Genomic DNA, 20,460 nt, shown 5'->3' with positions numbered 1-20,460 from the left:
CTAATAGGGTATGGTCTCCTGGGTTGCCATGGCAGTTCTGAAGACGCTGCCTCAAGGAAGAGTGTGTGGTAATGGCGGCCAATTTCTCCATCTCTGTTCCGGAGAGCATGATGCCATCCACCCCTATATCCCATAATCGTAGTAACCAGGCTACCAGGGATTCAGTAGGTTTCTGCCTAAATTGTGCCCCCAACTCCATCAGCTCTGCCTGGGTATAGGGCCGGGCCACAGAGTGTTCCATTACCTGGGGTGGAGGCTGTGGCTGCCCCTGAGGGACTCTTTGTTGCTGGGTTTTTACCTTCTTGGCGACAACTGGTCGGGCTCTCAGTGTGCGTATGGCAGCTTCAGCCTGAGCCTTCTCATCCTCAGAAGAGGAGTCGCAAGCGCCTGCTCCCGCTGACTCAAAGCCAATCCACCGGCACGGATGCTGCTGCTCCTTTGGTGACCGTTTAGGCTCCTGTGGCTGCTGGCTTTTGGCCAGAAGCTGAGACTCGAGCTCTTGAATCCGCAGTTGTTTCTCCAACAACTGCCGGTGAACACGTTCAACTTCCAGGGTAAACTGCAACTCACGAACTCGTAATTCCTTCTCCAGTGCTCGCTCCAATTCCAGCCTTTTCTGCTGTTCTATTTTCAATTCATACTGAAGCTTTTGACCTCGGGCAGTTTCCTCTTGAGTAAAAAACATGTAGCCCATGGCCCCTAAAAGGACAGCCATGGGGAGCCAGAGCGGCAACCAGTACTCTATCCCACCCATCAAGGGTGGTGGCTCCATACCAATCTCTGAATCCTGCCGACTACGCCAGTTGTAAGGCCAGGAGCCGCCATCGTGGCCATTCACATGCAGGTTCCCATTGGATTCGGGCAGACGATAAAGAAATGGCGGAGTCAGAGGACGGGGGGCCATCCTATTTATTGGTGTCTCACCAAGACAGGCAAACCACAAAAGAAGACAAGGGAAAAGCAGAAAACCAGCTCTTCCCATGAAGGGCAAGGGATCAGGGAAGCCCCTGCAATTGTGATAGCAGGAACTGTGTGTCCAAGCTCCTGGTCTGTCCCACTTTATAGTGTAGAAAACCAAAATCCCTTAATCCAATATACAAACAAGGAAGTCTCCGATACAAAGTCACCCATCCAAGGCATAATTGGATTCCTCATGAGAGTGCACCACCCAGATAATACAATCATTCAAGGGTGTGGGGAAAAGCTTAGTCCCAAAACCAAACCCCAGGCTACAACGACCTGGCCTGCTTATAGCCTGTCCCCCACACCCAATATAAGTCACAAGCGAGCAAACATATATATCACATTTACAAACTTATTTGACCAACAGTGTGCTACTATGTCTAAGTGCTACTTACAATCCTGTCACTTCATTTTCTAGTGCCTTAAATTCTCTGTCCACAAGAGGATGATGGTAATAGTGACCCATGATTCAGAAGCACTACCTACTTTTCTTTTTTTTTTTATATATTTTTATTGAATTTATTTGGGTTACATTGGTTAATAAAATTATATAGGTTTCAAATATACAATTCTATCATACGTCATCTGTTTATTGTATTATGTGTTCACCACCCAGAGTCTGGTCATCTTCTGCCACCATTTATCCCCTCCTTTACCCTCTTAGACTTTTTCCACCCCCTTTTCACCCTACTGTTGTCTGTATCTATGAGTTTTGTTTGTTGTTGTTGTTTTGCTTAATCCCTTTACTATTTCAGTCAGCCCTGCAGCCCCTCTTCTCTCTGACAGCTGTAGTGTGTTCTCTGTATCTGAGGTTGTTTCGTTCATTAGATTTCACATATAAATGAAATCATATGGTATTTTTCTTTCACTGACTGACTTATTCACTTAGCTTAATACCTCCTAGGTCCATCCATGCTGTTGCAAAAGTTAAGATATCCTTCTTTTTACAGCTGAGTATTATGCCATTGCTGTACTACAGCTTTTTTATCCACTCATCTACTGATGGACACTTGGGCTGCTTCCATATATTGGCTATTGTAACTAATGCTGCAGTGAACATAGGGGTGCATATATTCTTTTGAATTAATGTTTGGGGTTTCTTTGGATATATTCCCCAAAATGGGATCACTGGATCAAAAGACAATTCCATTTTTTTAATTTATTTATTTTTTTGTTTGTTTATTTATTTATTTATTTTAGAGAGAGGCAGGGAGAGTGAGAGACAAGAACATCAAGCTGCTCCTGTATGTGCCCTGACTGGGGAATCGAACCGGCAACCTTTGCACTCCAAAATGACGCTCTAACCAAGTTATCTGGCCAGGGCTTAATTTTTATTGATTTATTTTATTTTATTTTATTTTTTTTTTAGAAAGATTTAGAGAGGAAAGGGGAGAGGGAGAGGAGGGGAAAGGAAGCATTCATTTGTTGTTCCACTAAGTCATGCATTCTTTGGTTGCTTCCTGTGTGTGCCCTGACTGGGGATCGAACCCGCCACCTTGTCATTTCCAGAGGATGCTCTTAAGCAACTGAGCTAACTGGCCAGGGCCCCCATTTTTAAATTTTTAAGGAAACTACATACTGTTTTCCACAGTGGCAGCACCAATCAGCATTCCCACTACTTACTTTCATCTATTCCTTTAGATCCAGGCAAGTTACTTTGTGGCCCTCTTTTCAGTGACTTAAAATTTCTTCAAATAAGTTTTCTGACTTGTAACCAGAATATTATCAATTCAGTATTTCAAACAAGAAAATGACTCTGTCTCTATTTGGCTTTTAACAGGTGCGTCAGTATGTCGTACAGGTGATCTTCTCTGTGACTTTTGCATTTTCTTGTACCATGTTTGAGCTCATCATCTTTGAAATCTTGGGAGTATTGAACAGCAGGTGAGTAAGGATGCTAATTAACTCTCCTCTTGAAGAGACCTATGTGACTTTCTTTCCAGTAGACTTTCTTTCCAGTAGACTTTCTTGGATCCCATAGCTGAAAACCATGTAGTTAGTTTAGTCTCAGTATTATAATAATAACACAAAACGTGGGTTCCAATCACCTAGTAACTGTTTTGACAAAGACTGTGAAATAGCAGGAAAAAAAGTCTAACCATTTACTTGAAAATGCTAGTTGAGAATGAGTCTCTAAGAGCCTAGGTTCTACCTAGGCTTTACTCCTAGAATTTTTTATTTTTCTCAAGCTATTCTGTGACTGTTATTTTTTGTTTTGTTTTATTTTGACTGGTCAGCCATCATGGCCCCCTTTTTTGTCTCCAACTTGAGTTGTATCAAGACTTTTGGTCCCTTAGGGAATGGGTTGAGGTGTGGAAGCAGCTAGGGCTTACCTGTACACTGACTTGAGACCAGTTCAATAAAGTGTATACCTTAAGGACAAAATAATAATAAAATGACAGGGCTTAGCAAAGGAACAATGAACTCTGCCAGCACTTCTGTCTGGGAGAATTTACTTCCTCCCTATAAATCCCTAGTGCCTTTTGGGCTGCTGCCCCAGTGTTGGACCTCAGAGCAAGTGAGTCAACTCCAGAACCTCTTGGCAGCCTCCAAGAACATTATAATAATCTATGTATGAAAAAGTCCCAGAAGATTAATCCTTTTATATTGCATATATTCCAAGGAGTGGATGAAGAAGTTGAAAAGAGTTTGGAAGGAATCACATTAAACATTGCTAATAACAATCACTTAATGCCAGTAGAAAAAGTAACAGGTGAAGATTTTTTAATTCTTTCTAGAGCAGCGACCCACAGGTTGAGAACCGCTGTTCTAGAGTTTTATAGAAGAATTCATATATTAATAGTTTAGAGGTTAGATATCACCTTATAAGTGATGTTGATGCATACTATGCTGCAAAACTGCTTCAGAAACAATATACCTTCGTTTACTTAAACCTTACTTGTAATGATATTGGATGCAAAAGTAGAGAATTGATTGCTAAAATACTGCATAAGAATACAACTTTGAGCCTGACCAGGAGGTAGCACAGTGGATAGAGCCATCAGACTGGGATGCGGAGGACTCGGGTTTGAAAACCCAAGGTTACCGGCTTGAGCGTGGGCTCACCAGTCTGAGCACAGGATCGCTGGCTTGAGCGTGGGATCATAGACATGACCCCATGGTCGCTGGCCTGAGCCCAAGGTTGCTGGCTTGAGCCAGGGGTCACTCAGTCTGCTGTAGCCACCCAGTCAAGGCACATATGAGAAAGCAATCACTGAACAACTAAGGTGACCCAATGAAGAATTGATGCTTCTCATCTCTCTCCCTTCCTGTCTGTGTGTCCCTATCTGTCCCTCTCTCTGACTCTCTCTCTTTCTCTGTCAAAAAAAAAAAAAGAACACTAGTTTGAAATAGTTAAGAATTATTGGAAACAAGATTGAAAATAAAGGTGGAGTGTTTTTCGCTGAAGTGCTACAAATTAATTCATCCTAAGAGAAGTTATATCTGAGTTACTGTGATCTGTGAATGTGAAGTGTGATAGTATTTGCTACAGTCCAAACTCATAACCAACAATTAGCCCTGACTGGGTGACTCGATGGATGAAACATCATCCAGGTGCTCTGAGGTCACAGATTTGATCCCCAGTCAGAGCATGTACAAGAAGCAATCAGTGAGGTCACAACTAAATGGAACAACTAAGTGGAATGGTGAGGTGATGCTCTCTCTCTCTCTCTCTCTCTTTCTCTCTCCTTCCCTCCCTCCCTCCCTCCATCTTCCTCCCCTATCCTCCCTCTCCTTCTTCTCCTTTCCTCCCTTCCCCCCTCTCCCTCTCAAATCAATGGAAAAATTTTTTTTAAAAAGGAATAAACCTAAGACCTATACTGTACAGTGAGCAGGAATAGTCCACAGTTCATCTAGGCCATATAATGAAAGAAAACCTCTGCCTTGTTGAACTACACCTGAATAAGCATGGGGTAAGAAATCGTGGTCTAAAACAGTTAGGTGATGCCCTGTACCTAAGTAAGCAAAAGCCTGCACTACTTTGATGTCAGTGGCGATAAAATAACACATGATGGGGAAAAAAATAACAAGTGATGGGATGGTGGTTTTGGCTGATCCACTGAAAAGCAATACCACCCTGGAAGTAATAGATCTTTCTTTTAACAAGAGAAAATGGAAGAGCAAAGAAACTCAGTGAAGCTCTTGCTTCACATAACAGGAGTCTTAAAGCATTGTCAGTATTCAGCAACAACATAGAGGGTGAAGGAGTTGTTGCACTTTCACAGTCAATGGAAACAAATGCCATACTCTCTAATATCTGCATTTGTGGAAACAAATTGGTTGAGGCTACATGTGTGACATATTCAGACTTAATTCAAATGGGCTGTCTATAACCAAGCACTACAGATGGGGAGCCTTTTATGGTAGGTGGAGATGTACAATATATCTTGCAGAAATCTCCAATGGCCTTAAAAGGCACTATTACTGGACAGCAACTTAAGGGAAGCTTGAAACCACCCATCTAATGCAGGTTTTAGTCTTATACCAGTAGGTTGACATCTATGAATAACAAGCTCTAAAATAATTTTCACATTTGTCTTATTACATTAACAAATTATTTTATTACCTATTAAATTTCTTTCATAAATTAGAATATTTGTCAACTGTATAACAAATATGGCTGTATTAAACATTGTATAACTATCCATTTAAAAAAAGAAATAAAATGGCATTTGTTTCTGTAGAGATGATTCAGTGCTGAGCTAACCTTATAGGCCACTGACACTTGAGACTTATAGAGACGATATTCTCAATTTTTTTGTGTGAGAATTAAAGTTGATTATGATCTCTGGATAGGTAAATTAAGAACTTATAGCATAGTACAGTAGAAATATGTTCTGACTCTCCTAGTTTTAAACTTGTTCTTTAATAATCCAGACCTTTCTTAGATGAGCTGGATACATATCCTATGACTATGCTGAATAAGCAAGTGTTGTTGTACATACTAGTTATTAAATTTTATTATTACAACCTGGAAGTTTCACTGCTATCTAAAGCAGAAGCTGGCCAACTTTCCTATAAAGGGTCAAATAGTAAATATGTATTTTAGGTTTTTTGGGCCATATGGTTTCTATTGAGTAGTTACTCGACTCTGCTGTTCTAGAGCAAAAGCAACCATAGGCAGTATGTAAACAAATGGGTGCGGCTATGTTCCAATAAAACTTTATTTGTAGTCAACCTGGAATGCTGAGGTCGCTGGTTTGAAACCCTGGGCTTGCCTAGTTAAGGCACACATGAGAAGCAACTTTGAGTTGATGCTTCCCACTCCTCTCTCCCCCTCCCCCATTTTTCTCTCCTCTCTCTAAAAAAAACAATAACAAAAAAAAAAAGACCCTGGCCAGTTGACTTAGTAGTAGAGTGTCGGCCCAGCATGTGGAAGTCCTGGGTTTGATTCCTGGTCAGGGCACACAGGAGAAGTGCCCATCTGCATCTGCTTCTCCATCCCTCCCCCTCCCCTTTCTCTCTCTCTCTCTCTTTTTCTCTCTCTCTCTCTTCTTCTCTTTTCTTCTCACAGCCATGGCTGGCCTGGTTTGAGTACATCTGCCCAGGCACTGAGGATGGCTCCATGGAGCCTCTGCCTCAGGTGCTAAAAATAGCTTGGTGGGAGCATGGGCCCAGATGGGCAGAGCATCAGCCCCAGACGGGGTTGCTGGGCAGATCCTGGTTGGGGCTCATTTGGGAATCTGTCTATCTCTGGTCCTCTCACTTAAAAAAATAAGGAATAAATAAGTAAATAAACAAACAAACAAATAACTTCATTTATAAAAACACATAGATGGCTGGCTGGCCATAGTTTACTGACCTCTGATCTAAGTAGTGATAGAAAAGATTATGGCTTAGATATTCTAAAACCAAAAATATTGTTTTGGAGAGATGATATATACTAACTTTTGACTAATTTATAATTAACAATCTTATCTAGTAAGTAAGACACGTCACTCAGTTACTTTGATATAGTTCTTAAAGAGTATAGGAAGTAGCATTACTAAAATCTGGTTCTTTGGCTACTCTTTTGGGAATTGGGTATGTGTCGGCTGAGACATGTCTTTAGTTAACACTTACTTTTTTCATGCTAACATTTGGCCCTGCTTTGTAACAGTTTATATCTATGCATTGACTACATTCAGAATACTAGTTTTCGATGGAAAATCTTGGACCTTACCAAGAGTATTTTATTCATGACTGAGCAGAAGTAGTATGGCCTACTATTCAAATATATAATCTTATTAGGATCCTTAATTTTCCCAAAAGAATGTCACTTAACCCTCAGCCCAAAAGACAGTTAAAATACATTGTCCACTTTTAATTGGCAATATGGATTACAGTTGTCCTTTTAAACTCACTACCTCCTTCCTTCTTTCAGAGCTGAAACTAAATATGATTGCCTGAAGGATGTTTAGCTTTCTTGTTTCTTTGCATGCTCTAAAGTGAATTAATCCAGATGAGCAAATAGCTGTCAGTATATCTAGACTAAATGGTACTGGCTCTCTGTAGGATAGCCTTTGCTGAATAGCTGTTTTATGATTCCTGCCATCTGTACTAAGGTGGAAACAGTAAGAAACAGTTCTCTGAAACTCACTGATGTTTCTCTTGAAAGGATGTTGTTGAACATATTAATTGCCTTCACTTTTTCTTCTTTATGAAATCTTTATGATTTTGGTAATAAGTATTAATAAATCAGTAATAATTATGCTTTATTTAAGCAATTGATTTTTTTTCTTTTTGCAGAGACTGTGATTTATCTTACTGATTAAATTTTTTATTTCAAATCAATCTTTAATAAAATAAATCTAAATTCATGGCCTACTCATAGCAACTTTCTAGAACTCTATGGTGTGCATTTTCATAATAGCCATCAGGCCTGGCCTGATAGTTTACCTATCTTTTACTATTGTTTTTCCTCATATATATATATATTTTTATACATTTTAACATTTAATAGAAACTATATATAATAACATTTTATGGTATCTTAAGTAAGGTAGTCAGTACAGAAATTTACAAAGGTTAGAAGCAAGATAAATGGTTAAGAAGGGCACAGTCCTGTAGGCTATTTTGTGAGGTTTTAAGTCAGAGCTCATTGAGGGAAAGAGTGTTCCAATTACCCAGTCAGGTGAGAGGGAAGAAAAGACTAAAGTGTAGGCTGTTAGATTACAATAACCAGGTACATCAGAATCCCAATTGTACACAGCTCCCACCTAAATACTTGTGTTGATTTGTTCCAAGACTTGAGAAATCCCCTTACAAAGATATTTCTCCACAGGCACACAGTCCCAAATACTCAATCCCAGCAGCTCTGACACGATTCATCTATCTTTCTCTTCTTTGCCTAGAGTGGGAAGATACCCACAATTTTTAGACACTACTGGCTTCTTCCCCAGAATTTGATTTATGTTTGACTATAGCACTCAGTAACCCAGAATAAAAATAAAGTAGTCAGGGTTGTCCTTTAGAGAGAGATTGTCAGAAATACTTGTTTAAAGACTGGGAAATTAAAATCCTACAAAGTCAAAGATTACCAAAACTAGCAAATATTAGAAGTGTATTCTGGCTTCCCATTTGCAGTAGCTACTCCACTTTGAGGCAATGGTGTTTTCTTTCTTTTAAATTGGTTGATAGTTTATTTCATCATCTTTTATGTATCCTCAGAAGCCACTTAACCACCTAACCTTTTTTTAAACAAGGCTTACGATAAGTAAATAAAATCAGTAAATACAAAGAGATCAGTAAATACAAAGAGCACCCTCCAGAAAGTAGACAGATATTCGAAGAATGAGTTTTTGTAAATTACATACCTAACTTCGGTCAAAGATATATAATAAGTTCTTACAACTCAATAATAAAAAGGCAAATAACACAACTGAAAAGTAGACAAAGGATCTGAATATGCATTTCTCCAAATAGGCTAATAATAAGCACATGAAAAAATACTGAACATCATTAGCAATCAGATCAGAAAAATGCTGATCAAAACCTCAATGTGCCTGACCAGGTGGTGGTGCAGTGAATAGAGAGTTGGACTGGAATGCCAAGGACCCAGGTTTGAGACCCCGAGGTTGCCAGCTTGAGCACAGACTCATCTGGTTTGAGAAAAAGCTCACCAGCTTGGACCCAAAGTCGCTGGCTCGAGCAAGGGGTTACTCAGTCTGCTGAAGGCCCGCGGTCAAGGCACATATGAGAAAGCAATCGATGAGCAACTAAGGTGTCGCAACGTGCAACGAAAAACTAATGATTGATGCTTCTCATCTCTTCGTTCTTGTCTGTCTGTCCCTATCTATCCCTCTCTGACTCTCTCTCTGTCTCTGTAAAAAATAAAAAAATAATTTAAAAAACCGCAATGTAATACTACTTGATACCCACTAGATGGCTATAATGAAAAAGACAATAACAAATGTTGACAAAGCTGTGGAGAAACTGGAACCCTCATATTTACTGCAGGGGAGAATGTAAAATGGTGCAGCCACTTTGGAAAACAGCGGCACTCCTTAAAAAATTAAATAAATTCGCTTGACCAGGCAGTGGCGCAGTAGATAGAGCATCGGACTGGGACACAGAGGACTCAGGTTCAAAACCCCAAGGTCACCAGCTTGAATGTGGGCTCATCTGGTTTGAGCAAGGCTCACCAGCTTGAGCCCAAGGTCGCTGGCTTAAGCAAGGGATGACTCGGTCTGCTGTAGCCTCCCACATCCCCTGTCAAGACACATATGAGAAAGCAATCAATGAACAACTAAAGTGCCGCAACAAAGAATTGATGCTTCTCATTTCTCCCTTCCTGTCTGTCTGTCCCTATCTGTCCCTCTCTCTGTCTCTGTCACACACACAAAAAATAGATAAATTCATCATATAGCCCAGCAGTTCCACTCCTAGGTATTTAATAAAATAAAACCATATCTTCACACGAAAACTTGTACACAAAATGTTCATAATAGCATTGCTGTTTATGAGATCTAAAATGTAGAACAACTCAAATGTCCATCAACTAATGAATGGATAAACAATGTGATGTATATATACAATGGAATGAAAATTATCCAGCCATAAAAATGATAGCTGCTACAATATGGATAAACCTTGAAAAACTTATGCTAAGTGAAAGAAGCCAGTTACAAAAGCCACATATTGTATGACCCATTTATATTAAATATTCAGAACAGGCAAATCCATATAGATAGAAAGTTTCCTAGAGCTGGGGAAGTTGGAAGGAAAGGGGTTTCCTTGTGGAATGATGAAAATGTTTAAAATTAATTGCGATGATCACACAACTCTGAATATACCAAAAACAATTGAATTGTATGCTTTACATGATGAATTATATCAATAAAATTGTTATAAAAATCCAAAAATAAGCCCTGGCCGGTTGGCTCAGCGGTAGAGCGTCGGCCTAGCGTGCGGAGGACCCGGGTTCGATTCCCGGCCAGGGCACATAGGAGAAGCGCCCATTTGCTTCTCCACCCCTCCGCCGCGCTTTCCTCTCTGTCTCTCTCTTCCCCTCCCGCAGCCGAGGCTCCATTGGAGCAAAGATGGCCCGGGCGCTGGGGATGGCTCTGTGGCCTCTGCCCCAGGCGCTAGAGTGGCTCTGGTCGCAACATGGCGACGCCCAGGATGGGCAGAGCATCGCCCCCTGGTGGGCAGAGCGTCGCCCCCTGGTGGGCGTGCCAGGTGGATCCCGGTCGGGCGCATGCGGGAGTCTGTCTGACTGTCTCTCCCTGTTTCCAGCTTCAGAAAAATGAAAAAAAAAAAAAAAAAAAAAAACCAAAAATATTTTAATCAATAAACAAAATAGAATTTAAATATAATAATAAAGTTGTGCAAATGAGATATTTAATTATATTGCAGGTATGAAAGAAGTATTTCTAAGTCTTTGTAGTATATATTACTATTAACTTTTTTTTTTAATTTTCATATTGGAGCCCTGGCCGGGTAGCTCAGTTGATTAGAGCAGTGGACCCCAACCCCCGGGCCACAGACCGGTACCAGTCCGTGAGCCATTTGGTACAGGTCTGCAGAGAAAGAATAAATAACTTACATTATTTCTGTTTTATTTATATTTAAGTCTGAACGATGTTTTATTTTTAAAAAATGACCAGAGTCCTTCTGTTACATCCGTCTAAGACTCACTCTTGACGCTTGTCTCATAAATTCGACAATTATATTTAAAAATACCACAGTTTTTATGCTAGTCGCTTAATTTTATTTTGTGCATTTATCCATCCGACCTTAAAGGCCAGTCCATGAAAATATTTTCTGACGTTAAACCGGTCCGTGGCCCATAAAAGGTTGGGGACCACTGGATTAGAGCATCATCCTGATACGCCAAGGTTGTAGGTTGATCTCTGGTCAGGGTATATACTGTACAAGAATCAACCAATGAATACATAAATAAGTGGAAAAACAAATCGGTATTTCTCTGTGTGTGTGTCCTTCTCTCTTTCTCTCCGTCTTTCTCGCTCTCCCCCCCTTTCCTCTCTCTCTCTAAAATCAATAAATAAAAATTTTAAAGAAACAATTGGATTTTTTTTTATAAATTTTTATTAATGTTAATGGGATGACATTAATAAATCAGGGTACATATATTCAAAGAAAACATGTCTAGGTTATCTTGTCATTAAATTATGTTGCATACCCCTCGCCCAGAGTCAGATTGTCCTCCGTCACCCTCTATCTAGTTTTCTCTGTGCCCCTCCCCCTCCCCCTAACTCTCTCCCTCCCTCCCTCCTGCGTCCTCCCTCCCTCCACCCCTGGTAACCACCACACTCTTGTCCATGTCTCTTAGTCTCGTTTTTATGTTCCACCAATGTATGGAATCATGTAGTTCTTGTTTTTTTCTGATTTACTTATTTCACTCCGTATAATGTTATCAAGATCCCACCATTTTGCTGTAAATGATCTGATGTCATCATTTCTTATGGCTGAGTAGTATTCCATAGTGTGTATGTGCCACATCTTCTTTATCCAGTCTTCTATTGAAGGGCTTTTTGGTTGTTTCCATGTCTTGGCCACTGTGAACAGTGCTGCAATGAACATGGGAACATGGGGCTACATGTGTCTTTACGTATCAATGTTTCTGAGAGAAACAATTGGATTAATTCTCATTTTGGAATAAGACCTCCAGGGGTAAGTGAAACAATAGTTATTGTACCAGTAATAGTATACATTGATATGTATGTTATACATTGCCTATCAATATAACTAGAGCACTAACATTCTCATTTTACTGAGTGAAATTTTTAGGAGGTTAAGATAACTATATGTACCTTTCAGAACTTTATTTTTTTAATCTCTATAAATGAGCAGATAGTAACAGCCTGTTGACTAATTAGATGGGCATTTGAGTTCAAAGAGCAAGAGATCCTTTGGAAGACTGGAGAATGAAAGTTGCCGTCCTCTTTCACTCCTAATGATAGTCTGACATTTATTTCAGCTCCCGTTATTTTCACTGGAAAATGAACCTGTGCGTAATTCTCCTGATCCTGGTTTTCCTGGTGCCTTTTTACATTGGCTATTTTATCGTAAGCAACATCCGACTGTGTGAGTATTTTATTTTACCCTCTTGTGTTGACACATATTAATAGATTGAGGCTGTGGGAAGTTTTATTTCTACACTACTTTAATAGCTATTGTTCGGGGCCACCTGAAACACAGTCTCTTAAAAAGGTGGGCACAAAATAAATATTGACTGAATAATTATGTTATTCATCCTGCCACAGTTCTATTTCCATTTCTATTAGATTATGTCCCTTAACTCAATCCACATCTTAACTTCAGCCAAATTTCTCTTATGGTGGTAAGGATGCTTTCTTTAAAAATTCTATTGTTCCATGACTCATTTGCCAAGTTAACAGCCAGCCAGATATTAATTAGCATGATCATATATTTTTTAAGTAGAGTGAGGTCTTTAGCATGTGTCTGTTTCACCTTACAGTCTTGTCTCCTCTTTCTTAGTGCATAAACAGCGACTGCTTTTTTCCTGTCTCTTATGGTTGACTTTTATGTATTTCTTCTGGAAACTAGGAGATCCATTTCCCATTCTCAGCCCAAAACATGGTGAGTGTGGTGGGGTTGGGGAATGTGTTGTTCATAATGTTATGATACTGAAAAAAATTATTTTTTAAAACTTCTAATTGCAAGAAATATAGCAAATTATGTCTTTAAAATTTCTCTGGTTTTAAACCAGGCTTTCCCTTCATCCTAGGACTGATTTGGGAACAGACTTCTTTCATTTTAGAGCAGGAGTTTCTGGCCTTAGGTTAATGAATGAACTTCAAGGGAGTAAAGAGTGGACAAAGTATCCTTAACTTAAACTTCCTGATACTATATGCAGATTATGGGAATACATTTTTCTGTATATTTGGAGGTGAGTTTCATAAGCTTTTATGAGATTCCCAAAGGGGTCTGACCCAAAAGGTAAATGACCACTGCTAAGGTGATGATAAAGATTATCTTTAGGGAATATATGTATTTTGGGAAAGAGCAGTGACATAAAATACTCACAATTAGTAAAAATAGAAAAAAGCTTTCTAGGAAGCAGTATCTCTCCTCACATAAGAAAGTTCATTTTAAATACAAGAATAAGTCATGAACAATGTTCTACTTTCTGTGTAAAAACAACAAACAAAAATCTCTTGACTTAACAAATCTTTCCAGAACTACTTCAGAAATATATATACAAATCTCTCTAAAATATGTTAGAGAGCTCACCTGTAATAAATGTACTGGAGTGTTCATACTGGAGCTTTTTAAATAATAAATAAATCTCTTCACTTTTCTGCTGTATCAGGATTCTTAAAGCAGAAAACAGAATCAAACTAGTTTAAAACAAAGTAATTTATTACTGGTTTTTAGGGAGTTTATAGAATTTCTAGGAAAGTGGAAACATCAAGCTTAAATAGTATGTAATGAAGAGAAACACCATAGTACTTACTAATAGCTCAGTTAATTAAAGCATTGCTCCCAAATACAGAGGTTGCCAGTTCGCTCCCTGGTCCGGGCACATACAGGAACAGACCAATGTTCCTCTCTCTCTCTCTCTCTCTCTCTCCCTCCCTCTCCCTCTCTCCCTCTCTCCCTCTCTCCCTCTCTCCCTCTCTCCCTCTCTCCCTCTCTCCCTCTTCCTCTTCCTCTAAAATCAAATTTAAAAACAAAGTTTTTTAAATGCCGTAGTACTGAACTAGAAAGAAACTCACTGAAGTTGTCACCTGCCTCACAGGACCTGTGACATCAGGGACCAGCCAGTAGAACCTCTGCCCCAGGTGCTCCAGCCCCCACAGGCTGTTTTTATTTCCACAATGTTTATTAATGCATTTGAGTCTCACATGGGCATGTGAATTTGATGTGGCCTCTGTAACATTCAGACCCTTACCTTCAAGGAAACCTAGGAAAGAACTTTTGGCTTTCCACCAGATTCTGTAGAATAAGAATACATGCTAGAATTGGACTGGCATAATGTTGAATGAGCCTGTGTCTAGAACCTGCCTTATCTCTCATGTATCCATCTGTGTCTACTCATTACCTATAGCAGGGATTTGGGAGAAAGGTTATAAGACTCTTCTGCAGGAGGAACAGAGGAAATGTACAATTTTTTAAAGCATATGCAACATTATAAACAACTGTATATTTTACAAACTAACTATTTTGAAATTTCAAATAGCATTGAAGAAGGCCAAAAAGTTAAGAAACATCAGCCTACCAAAAACATTCAAACTCATCATGGTACACAAGACCCTCCATGGCCTGACTTTCCTATGTGTCTGTCCTCCAGTTCTCCCAAAGTAAAGTTTCTAAAGCTCGTCAATCAACCTGGACAATCCCTTACCCTGTCTACCTGGAACATGTCTACTTATTTTTTCAATAGTCAACTCTCATCAATTCCCCTAAGAAGATTTTCCTGGCCATCATTAGGGGATAGTAATTGCGCCCACCTCGATGTATTTATATTACCTATAAAATTTATATTTACTTGTTTCCTTTTCTGACTTCCTCATTCACCTGAGTTCTCTGAAGTCAGTAACAACGTCTTACTTATCTTTATACCTCAGTGCCTAGCATAACCTAGCACATAAGTGTATATTGAATCAGTGAATGAAAAAGAAAATTTACATCTTGACAATGTGGTAGATTAGTTTAGGAAAGTAACTAACACTCTAGATAGGAATTTAAGATTTGCTAATATGGTCAGCATGCTCGTGTCACTGTACGGAAAGATTTGGAGAAGAGAGACCCTGATAATATAGCTCTCATATAAACTATTTCAAATAAACCCACATAGAGACAAATATGTTTGTGATAATTAGAAATGCGGAACAACAGTTATAGAAGGACCCCCATGACTGCTTACAACAATGGCACAAGGTCACATTCAGTCCAAAGATGTGTCTGATGCCATTCTCCAGCTTTTCCCTGTGAGTAGTCAGCTCAGGTGATCAGTGCAGTAGGACCTTGCCCAAATGAAGAAGATCATCACATCCTATTGTACTTTAATCTACTCCTTTTTCTAAATTCTGTGGAACTATCTTGAGGAACACACTGAGAGGAAGAGCCAGGGAGATAGTTTCAGTTTTAGTCTTAGCTTTGTGCTCCAGTGAGAAAGCATTTTGGTTTTATGTCCAAATGTACAGGTGTCTAATTTATTTCATCCTAAGAGAGTAAGTTAGAAGAAAAGTTTAGACAGTGGCTAAAAAACGGCCAGACTTACACTGCTTTCTTAGAGCTTCCCCAGGACTGTCCCAACAACCAGTAGGGTTTGTTGCTATGGAAACCACAAAAACCATAAGACCTACAGTGGAAATATGTCTGTAAAAGTGAAAGTACTTCTCAAGCAGTATCTGAACCTAGAAAGGTTAGAAGACATGCCAGAGGAGGAAAGAGTAAGAGAGTCTAAGAAATGATATGAAGCAAGAATCTGTGTGAACAAATGGCAACACTGAGATGGTCTTTGCAAGTTGCTTTATCTGGCTTTCTGTTTATTAACTGGAAAACAGGAAAACTAACAATGTCCTTTACTTCATAGAAATGATGATATTAAATAGATGGTATCTACAAAGTACTTTAAACCAGAAAAAATATTCAATAAAGGGGTACCACCTTAAAGGGATAAAAGTAAAGGAGACATTTTTCTAGTTTTTTAATTTAATAAATTGTATTTATCCCTTGATTATTTTTTTATATATATAATATATAACCGGGTGACAATTTTGTACCCACAGACAACAAACATTTGTTAAACACCTTCCATGTTCTAGGCAGCCAGGAAAGCAAAGATCAATAAGACATGATCTGTCCTATAAAAAAAATGCAAACTCAAGAGGTATATGGAAAGTAGAATGAACAGAATTTAGGTGAGGACTTATTCATTTAACATTCCACAACTGTTTACTGAGTACCTAGTTTATATTAAGTGCTGGAGATACAACCAGGTACAAAAGTTAGCTTATGCCTTCCTGATATTTATAATCTGGCAGGAGGGACTAAACAGTAAAGAGGTAAGTATATAAACAAATAATTGCCAATTGTGACCACTGTCATCAAGGAACAAATAGCTCTGACAGAGAATAATGCAGATGAGGATATCAAATTTAATGCAAGTGGTTAGAGTCAAACTTTCTTCATTTAAACTGAGATGTAATCCTGACCAGGCAGTGGCATAGTGGATAGAGCATTGGACTGGGATGTGGAGGATCCAGGTTCTAAACCCAGAGGTCACCAGCTTGAGCGTGGGCTCATCTGGTTTGAGCAAAGCTCACCAGCTTGCACCCAAGGTCACTGGCTCGAGCAAGGGGTTACTCGGTCTGCTGACGGCCCACGGTCAAGGCACTTATGAGAAAGCAATCAATGAACAACTAAGGTGTCGCAATGAAAAATGGATGATTGATGCTTCTCATCTTTCTCTGTTCCTGTCTGTCTGTCCCTATCTATCCCTCTCTCTGACACTCTCTCTGTCTCTGTAAAAAAAAAATAATAAAACTGAGATGTAAAGGACAACACTGAAGGTAGACCCAGCAAGAAGGCATAAGAGAACCTGACTGGTGGTGGCACCCAAGGTTGTTGGCTTGAGCCCAGAGGTCACTGTCTTGAAGCCCAAAGGTCTCTTGCTTGCACCCAAGGTCACTGGCTTGAGCAAGGGGTCACTGTTCAGCTTGAGTCCCCAGTCAAGGCACGTGTAAGAAGCAATCAATAAGCCACTGAAATGAAGCAACTAGGAGTTGATGCTTATTTCTCTCCTCTTCTGTCTCTCCCTTCTTGTCCTTCTCTCTCTCTCTCTCTCTCTCTCTCTTTCTCTCTCTCTCTTTCTCTCTCTTAGTGAAGGAAAGAGGGTTCAGGGAACAGACAGGAAGAAAGAGAGATAAGAAGCATCAACTCGTAGTTGCACCACTTTAGTTGTTCATTGATTGCTTCTCATTCGTTCCTTGACTGGGTGGCTCCAGCTGAGCCAGTGGCCTCTTGCTCAAGCCAGCAACCTTTTGGGCTCAAGCTGGTGACCATGGCATCATCTCTATGACCCCACACTCAAGCCAGTGATTCTACATTTAAGCTGGTGAGCCTTCTCTCAAGCTGGCGACTTCAGGGTTTTAAACCTGGGTCCTCAGCATCCCAGGTTGACACTCTATCCAGTGTATCACCACCTGGTGAGGCTGTCCCTCTCTCTCTCTTTAAAAAAAAAAAAAGACATTATATAAAGCTTCAAGGTAAAAAATACCTTGATGTATTATAGAGGGAGTAAGAGACAGAATGAAGAGTAGTGGTATTGAGTTTTTATTTTGGTGACTAGATAGTTGATGTCATTTCTAAGATAGTTCATGCAGAAGAAGGGATATAATTTGAGCTTGGGATATATTGAATTCAAGTTGACTCTGCACATTCAACTGATGTTCAGTAGGCAATTGGATATAAATTTGGGAACTTATGATAAAGATAATGGAGTCATTAGTCCTCATGGAGCTAACTCCAGGAATCTAATAATTTGGTTCTCACCAGCTAAATATCATTAGATGAAGCTGGGCAAATGAATGAGATCACTCAAAGAAGGTGTATATACTGAAATAATAGAATTCTTGTCCATGGAAATGCTGAGGTCGCCGGTTTGAAACCCTGGGCTTGCCTGGTCAAGGAACATTGGGAGTTGATGCTTCCTGCTCCTCCCCCCTTCTCTCTCTCTCTCTCCTCTCTCTCTCTCTCTCCTTTCTAAAATGAATAAAAAAAAAAATTCTTGTCCATGCAGAGCAAAAAGACCAAAAAGAAGCAACTAGAGAAGTAAAAGGAAAACTGGGGGAAATGCTAATATGAAAACCAAGAAAGGAAATAATTTTAAATAGGAGCAATTCCATATCATAAAAGGATAAATAAAACAAGGATTGGAAAATGTCATTGAATTTTACAACCAGAAGAAAATTCATGACCATAGTATAATAATGGGTAAGAGCCCAGGCTCTGGACGTAGATTGCTTGGATTTTAATCCTGACTCTGCCAATTAGCAGCTGTGTGGCCTCAACTAAGTTACTTAGTCTCTTTGTGCCTCCATTTCCTCACTATAAAGTGAAGTTTTCAATAATATCTACCTCATAGGGTTGTTAGGAGAAATAAATGAATTAATATAAGTAGAATGCTTAGAACAGTACCTGATACAGCTGCTTGAATGTTACCTATTATATTGCCATTACTAGTTTTAGTAAAAGCAGCTGCATAGAAGCTGCTTTTCATTTAGCATAGAAGAATGGGATGGAAGCTGAATTGCAGGCAGTCAAGGTGAAGAAGAGGTGACTGGGAGTGTAAACTTCTTTCAAGAAATTTGGCTATTAAGGAGAAGATAGAGAGGATTGGTAACTAGAGCTAAACTCAAGACCAAGGACAGACTTTTTATTAGGAAAGAGAGACTTGAAACTGAAGGGAAAGAACCAGAAAAGAAGAAAAAATTAGAGATGCGAGAGAGGACAGGCAATAGAATAAGACTCTGACAATAAGATTGGCAGAGTCAGGATTAAAATCCAAGCAATCTACGTCCAGAGCCTGGGCTCTTACCCATTATTATACTATGGTCATGAATTTTCTTCTGGTTGTAAAATTCAGTGACATTTTCCAATCCTTGTTTTATTTATCCTTTTATGATATGGAATTGCTCCTATTTAAAATTATTTCCTTTCTTGGTTTTCATATTAGCATTTCCCCCAGTTTTCCTTTTACTTCTCTAGTTGCTTCTTTTTGGTCTTTTTGCTCTGCATGGACAAGAATTTTTTTTTTTATTCATTTGGAAAGGACATAAAAGATCAAAAGCACAAGTAGAGAAGTCTTAGCTTTAAACACTGTATTGTTCTGAGGGGAACAAGTTAGGATGGTTGCAGATGTAAATATAGTAAAAGGGAGGTAGTTCATGTGTAATAACTTATCTCCTATAGAATAATGGTGTTAACTATGGAGAACAAAGATTGGAAAAGTGGATTGAAGAGTATCTGCTGAGGGGCGTGGGAAGAGATGGCTGACCAAGCAAGAAAAGGCTTATTCAGTAGGGTTGTGAGCTATGTTAAGACTAGAGACCATAAATCTGTAGTGGTACCAGTATCAGTGTGTGTTCTAGTAATTTTAGGCAGCTCAGGTATGGCCACAGGGAAGGAGGAGAGTAGAGGACCAAGAGTCCTGGCAAGAGTTGTTGAAGCAAGAAAACCTGGATCCCAAGCTCAGAGAAGAAGAAAATGGAAGGTAAGGGAAAGCAAAAGACGAGAGACCAAAGGTCCTAAAGAGCTCTGAAATGGTGTAGTGGAAATAAAGGACCAAGGGGACTCAAATAAAGGACCAAGGGGACTCACTACTATTAAAACTAAGAGAATTTCCGAATAGCAGCTGTGGTGTTTAGCCATAGAAGTAAATGGCTAAAGTGGATTCTGTCCTAGAAATAGAAAGTGAAAAACATTAAAACTTTTTTTCCTGTAACACCACATGTTCTGAATTATTCTTTAGCCTTGCTTTCTCTCATTTATTCCAAATATATCAACAGCAGCATTTATTTTAGCTACTGAGTTGATTTTTAGTGTTCTTGAATAAAGAAATAATAATTAGAATACAATTGATAATCTGTTTTTTTCTTCTTTTCCAAATGAGAGAAGGAAGGATAGAGAGACAGACTCCCACATGCGTCCCAACAAGGATCCACCTGGCAACCCCCATCTGGGGCTATGCTCACAACTGAACTATTTTTAATGCCTGAGTTGGGGACTCCACAGAGCTATCCTCAGTGCCCAGGGCCAATGCACTCAAATTAATCAAGCCATGGTTATAGGAGGGGAAGAGAGCAAAGGAGGGGGATGGGTAGAGAAGCATATGGTCACTTATCTTGTGTGCCTGGATTGGGAATCAAACCCAGGACATCCACACACCAGGCCGACATTCTACCACCGAGCCAACTAGCCAGAGCCACAATCAATACTCTGAAATTCATCTTTGCCTTTGAATTACTTAGTCATTCATAAATTCAGCCCATTTTTTAGATGCATTATACATTTGTTGGTGGC

General features: G+C 39.4%; 1 protein-coding gene and 1 pseudogene across 1 annotated transcript in view; both read left to right on the top strand.

Moving 5' to 3' along the window:
- Positions 1-20,460, top strand: part of LOC136390940 (Golgi pH regulator) — a 75,189-nt gene that overhangs the window by 16,489 nt on the left and 38,240 nt on the right. The window contains exons 3-5 of the mRNA XM_066362101.1: positions 2,744-2,847; positions 12,386-12,492; positions 12,907-13,008. Coding sequence (XP_066218198.1) covers positions 2,744-2,847; positions 12,386-12,492; positions 12,907-13,008 — 313 coding nt within the window. The remainder of the gene's footprint in view (positions 1-2,743; positions 2,848-12,385; positions 12,493-12,906; positions 13,009-20,460) is intronic.
- Positions 3,517-5,460, top strand: LOC136393462 (leucine-rich repeat-containing protein 34-like; annotated as a pseudogene).

This window comes from Saccopteryx leptura, chromosome 2 (assembly GCF_036850995.1).
Source record: "Saccopteryx leptura isolate mSacLep1 chromosome 2, mSacLep1_pri_phased_curated, whole genome shotgun sequence".
Taxonomy (NCBI): Eukaryota; Metazoa; Chordata; class Mammalia; order Chiroptera; family Emballonuridae; genus Saccopteryx; species Saccopteryx leptura.
This window is presented reverse-complemented; position numbering and strand designations above follow the sequence as displayed.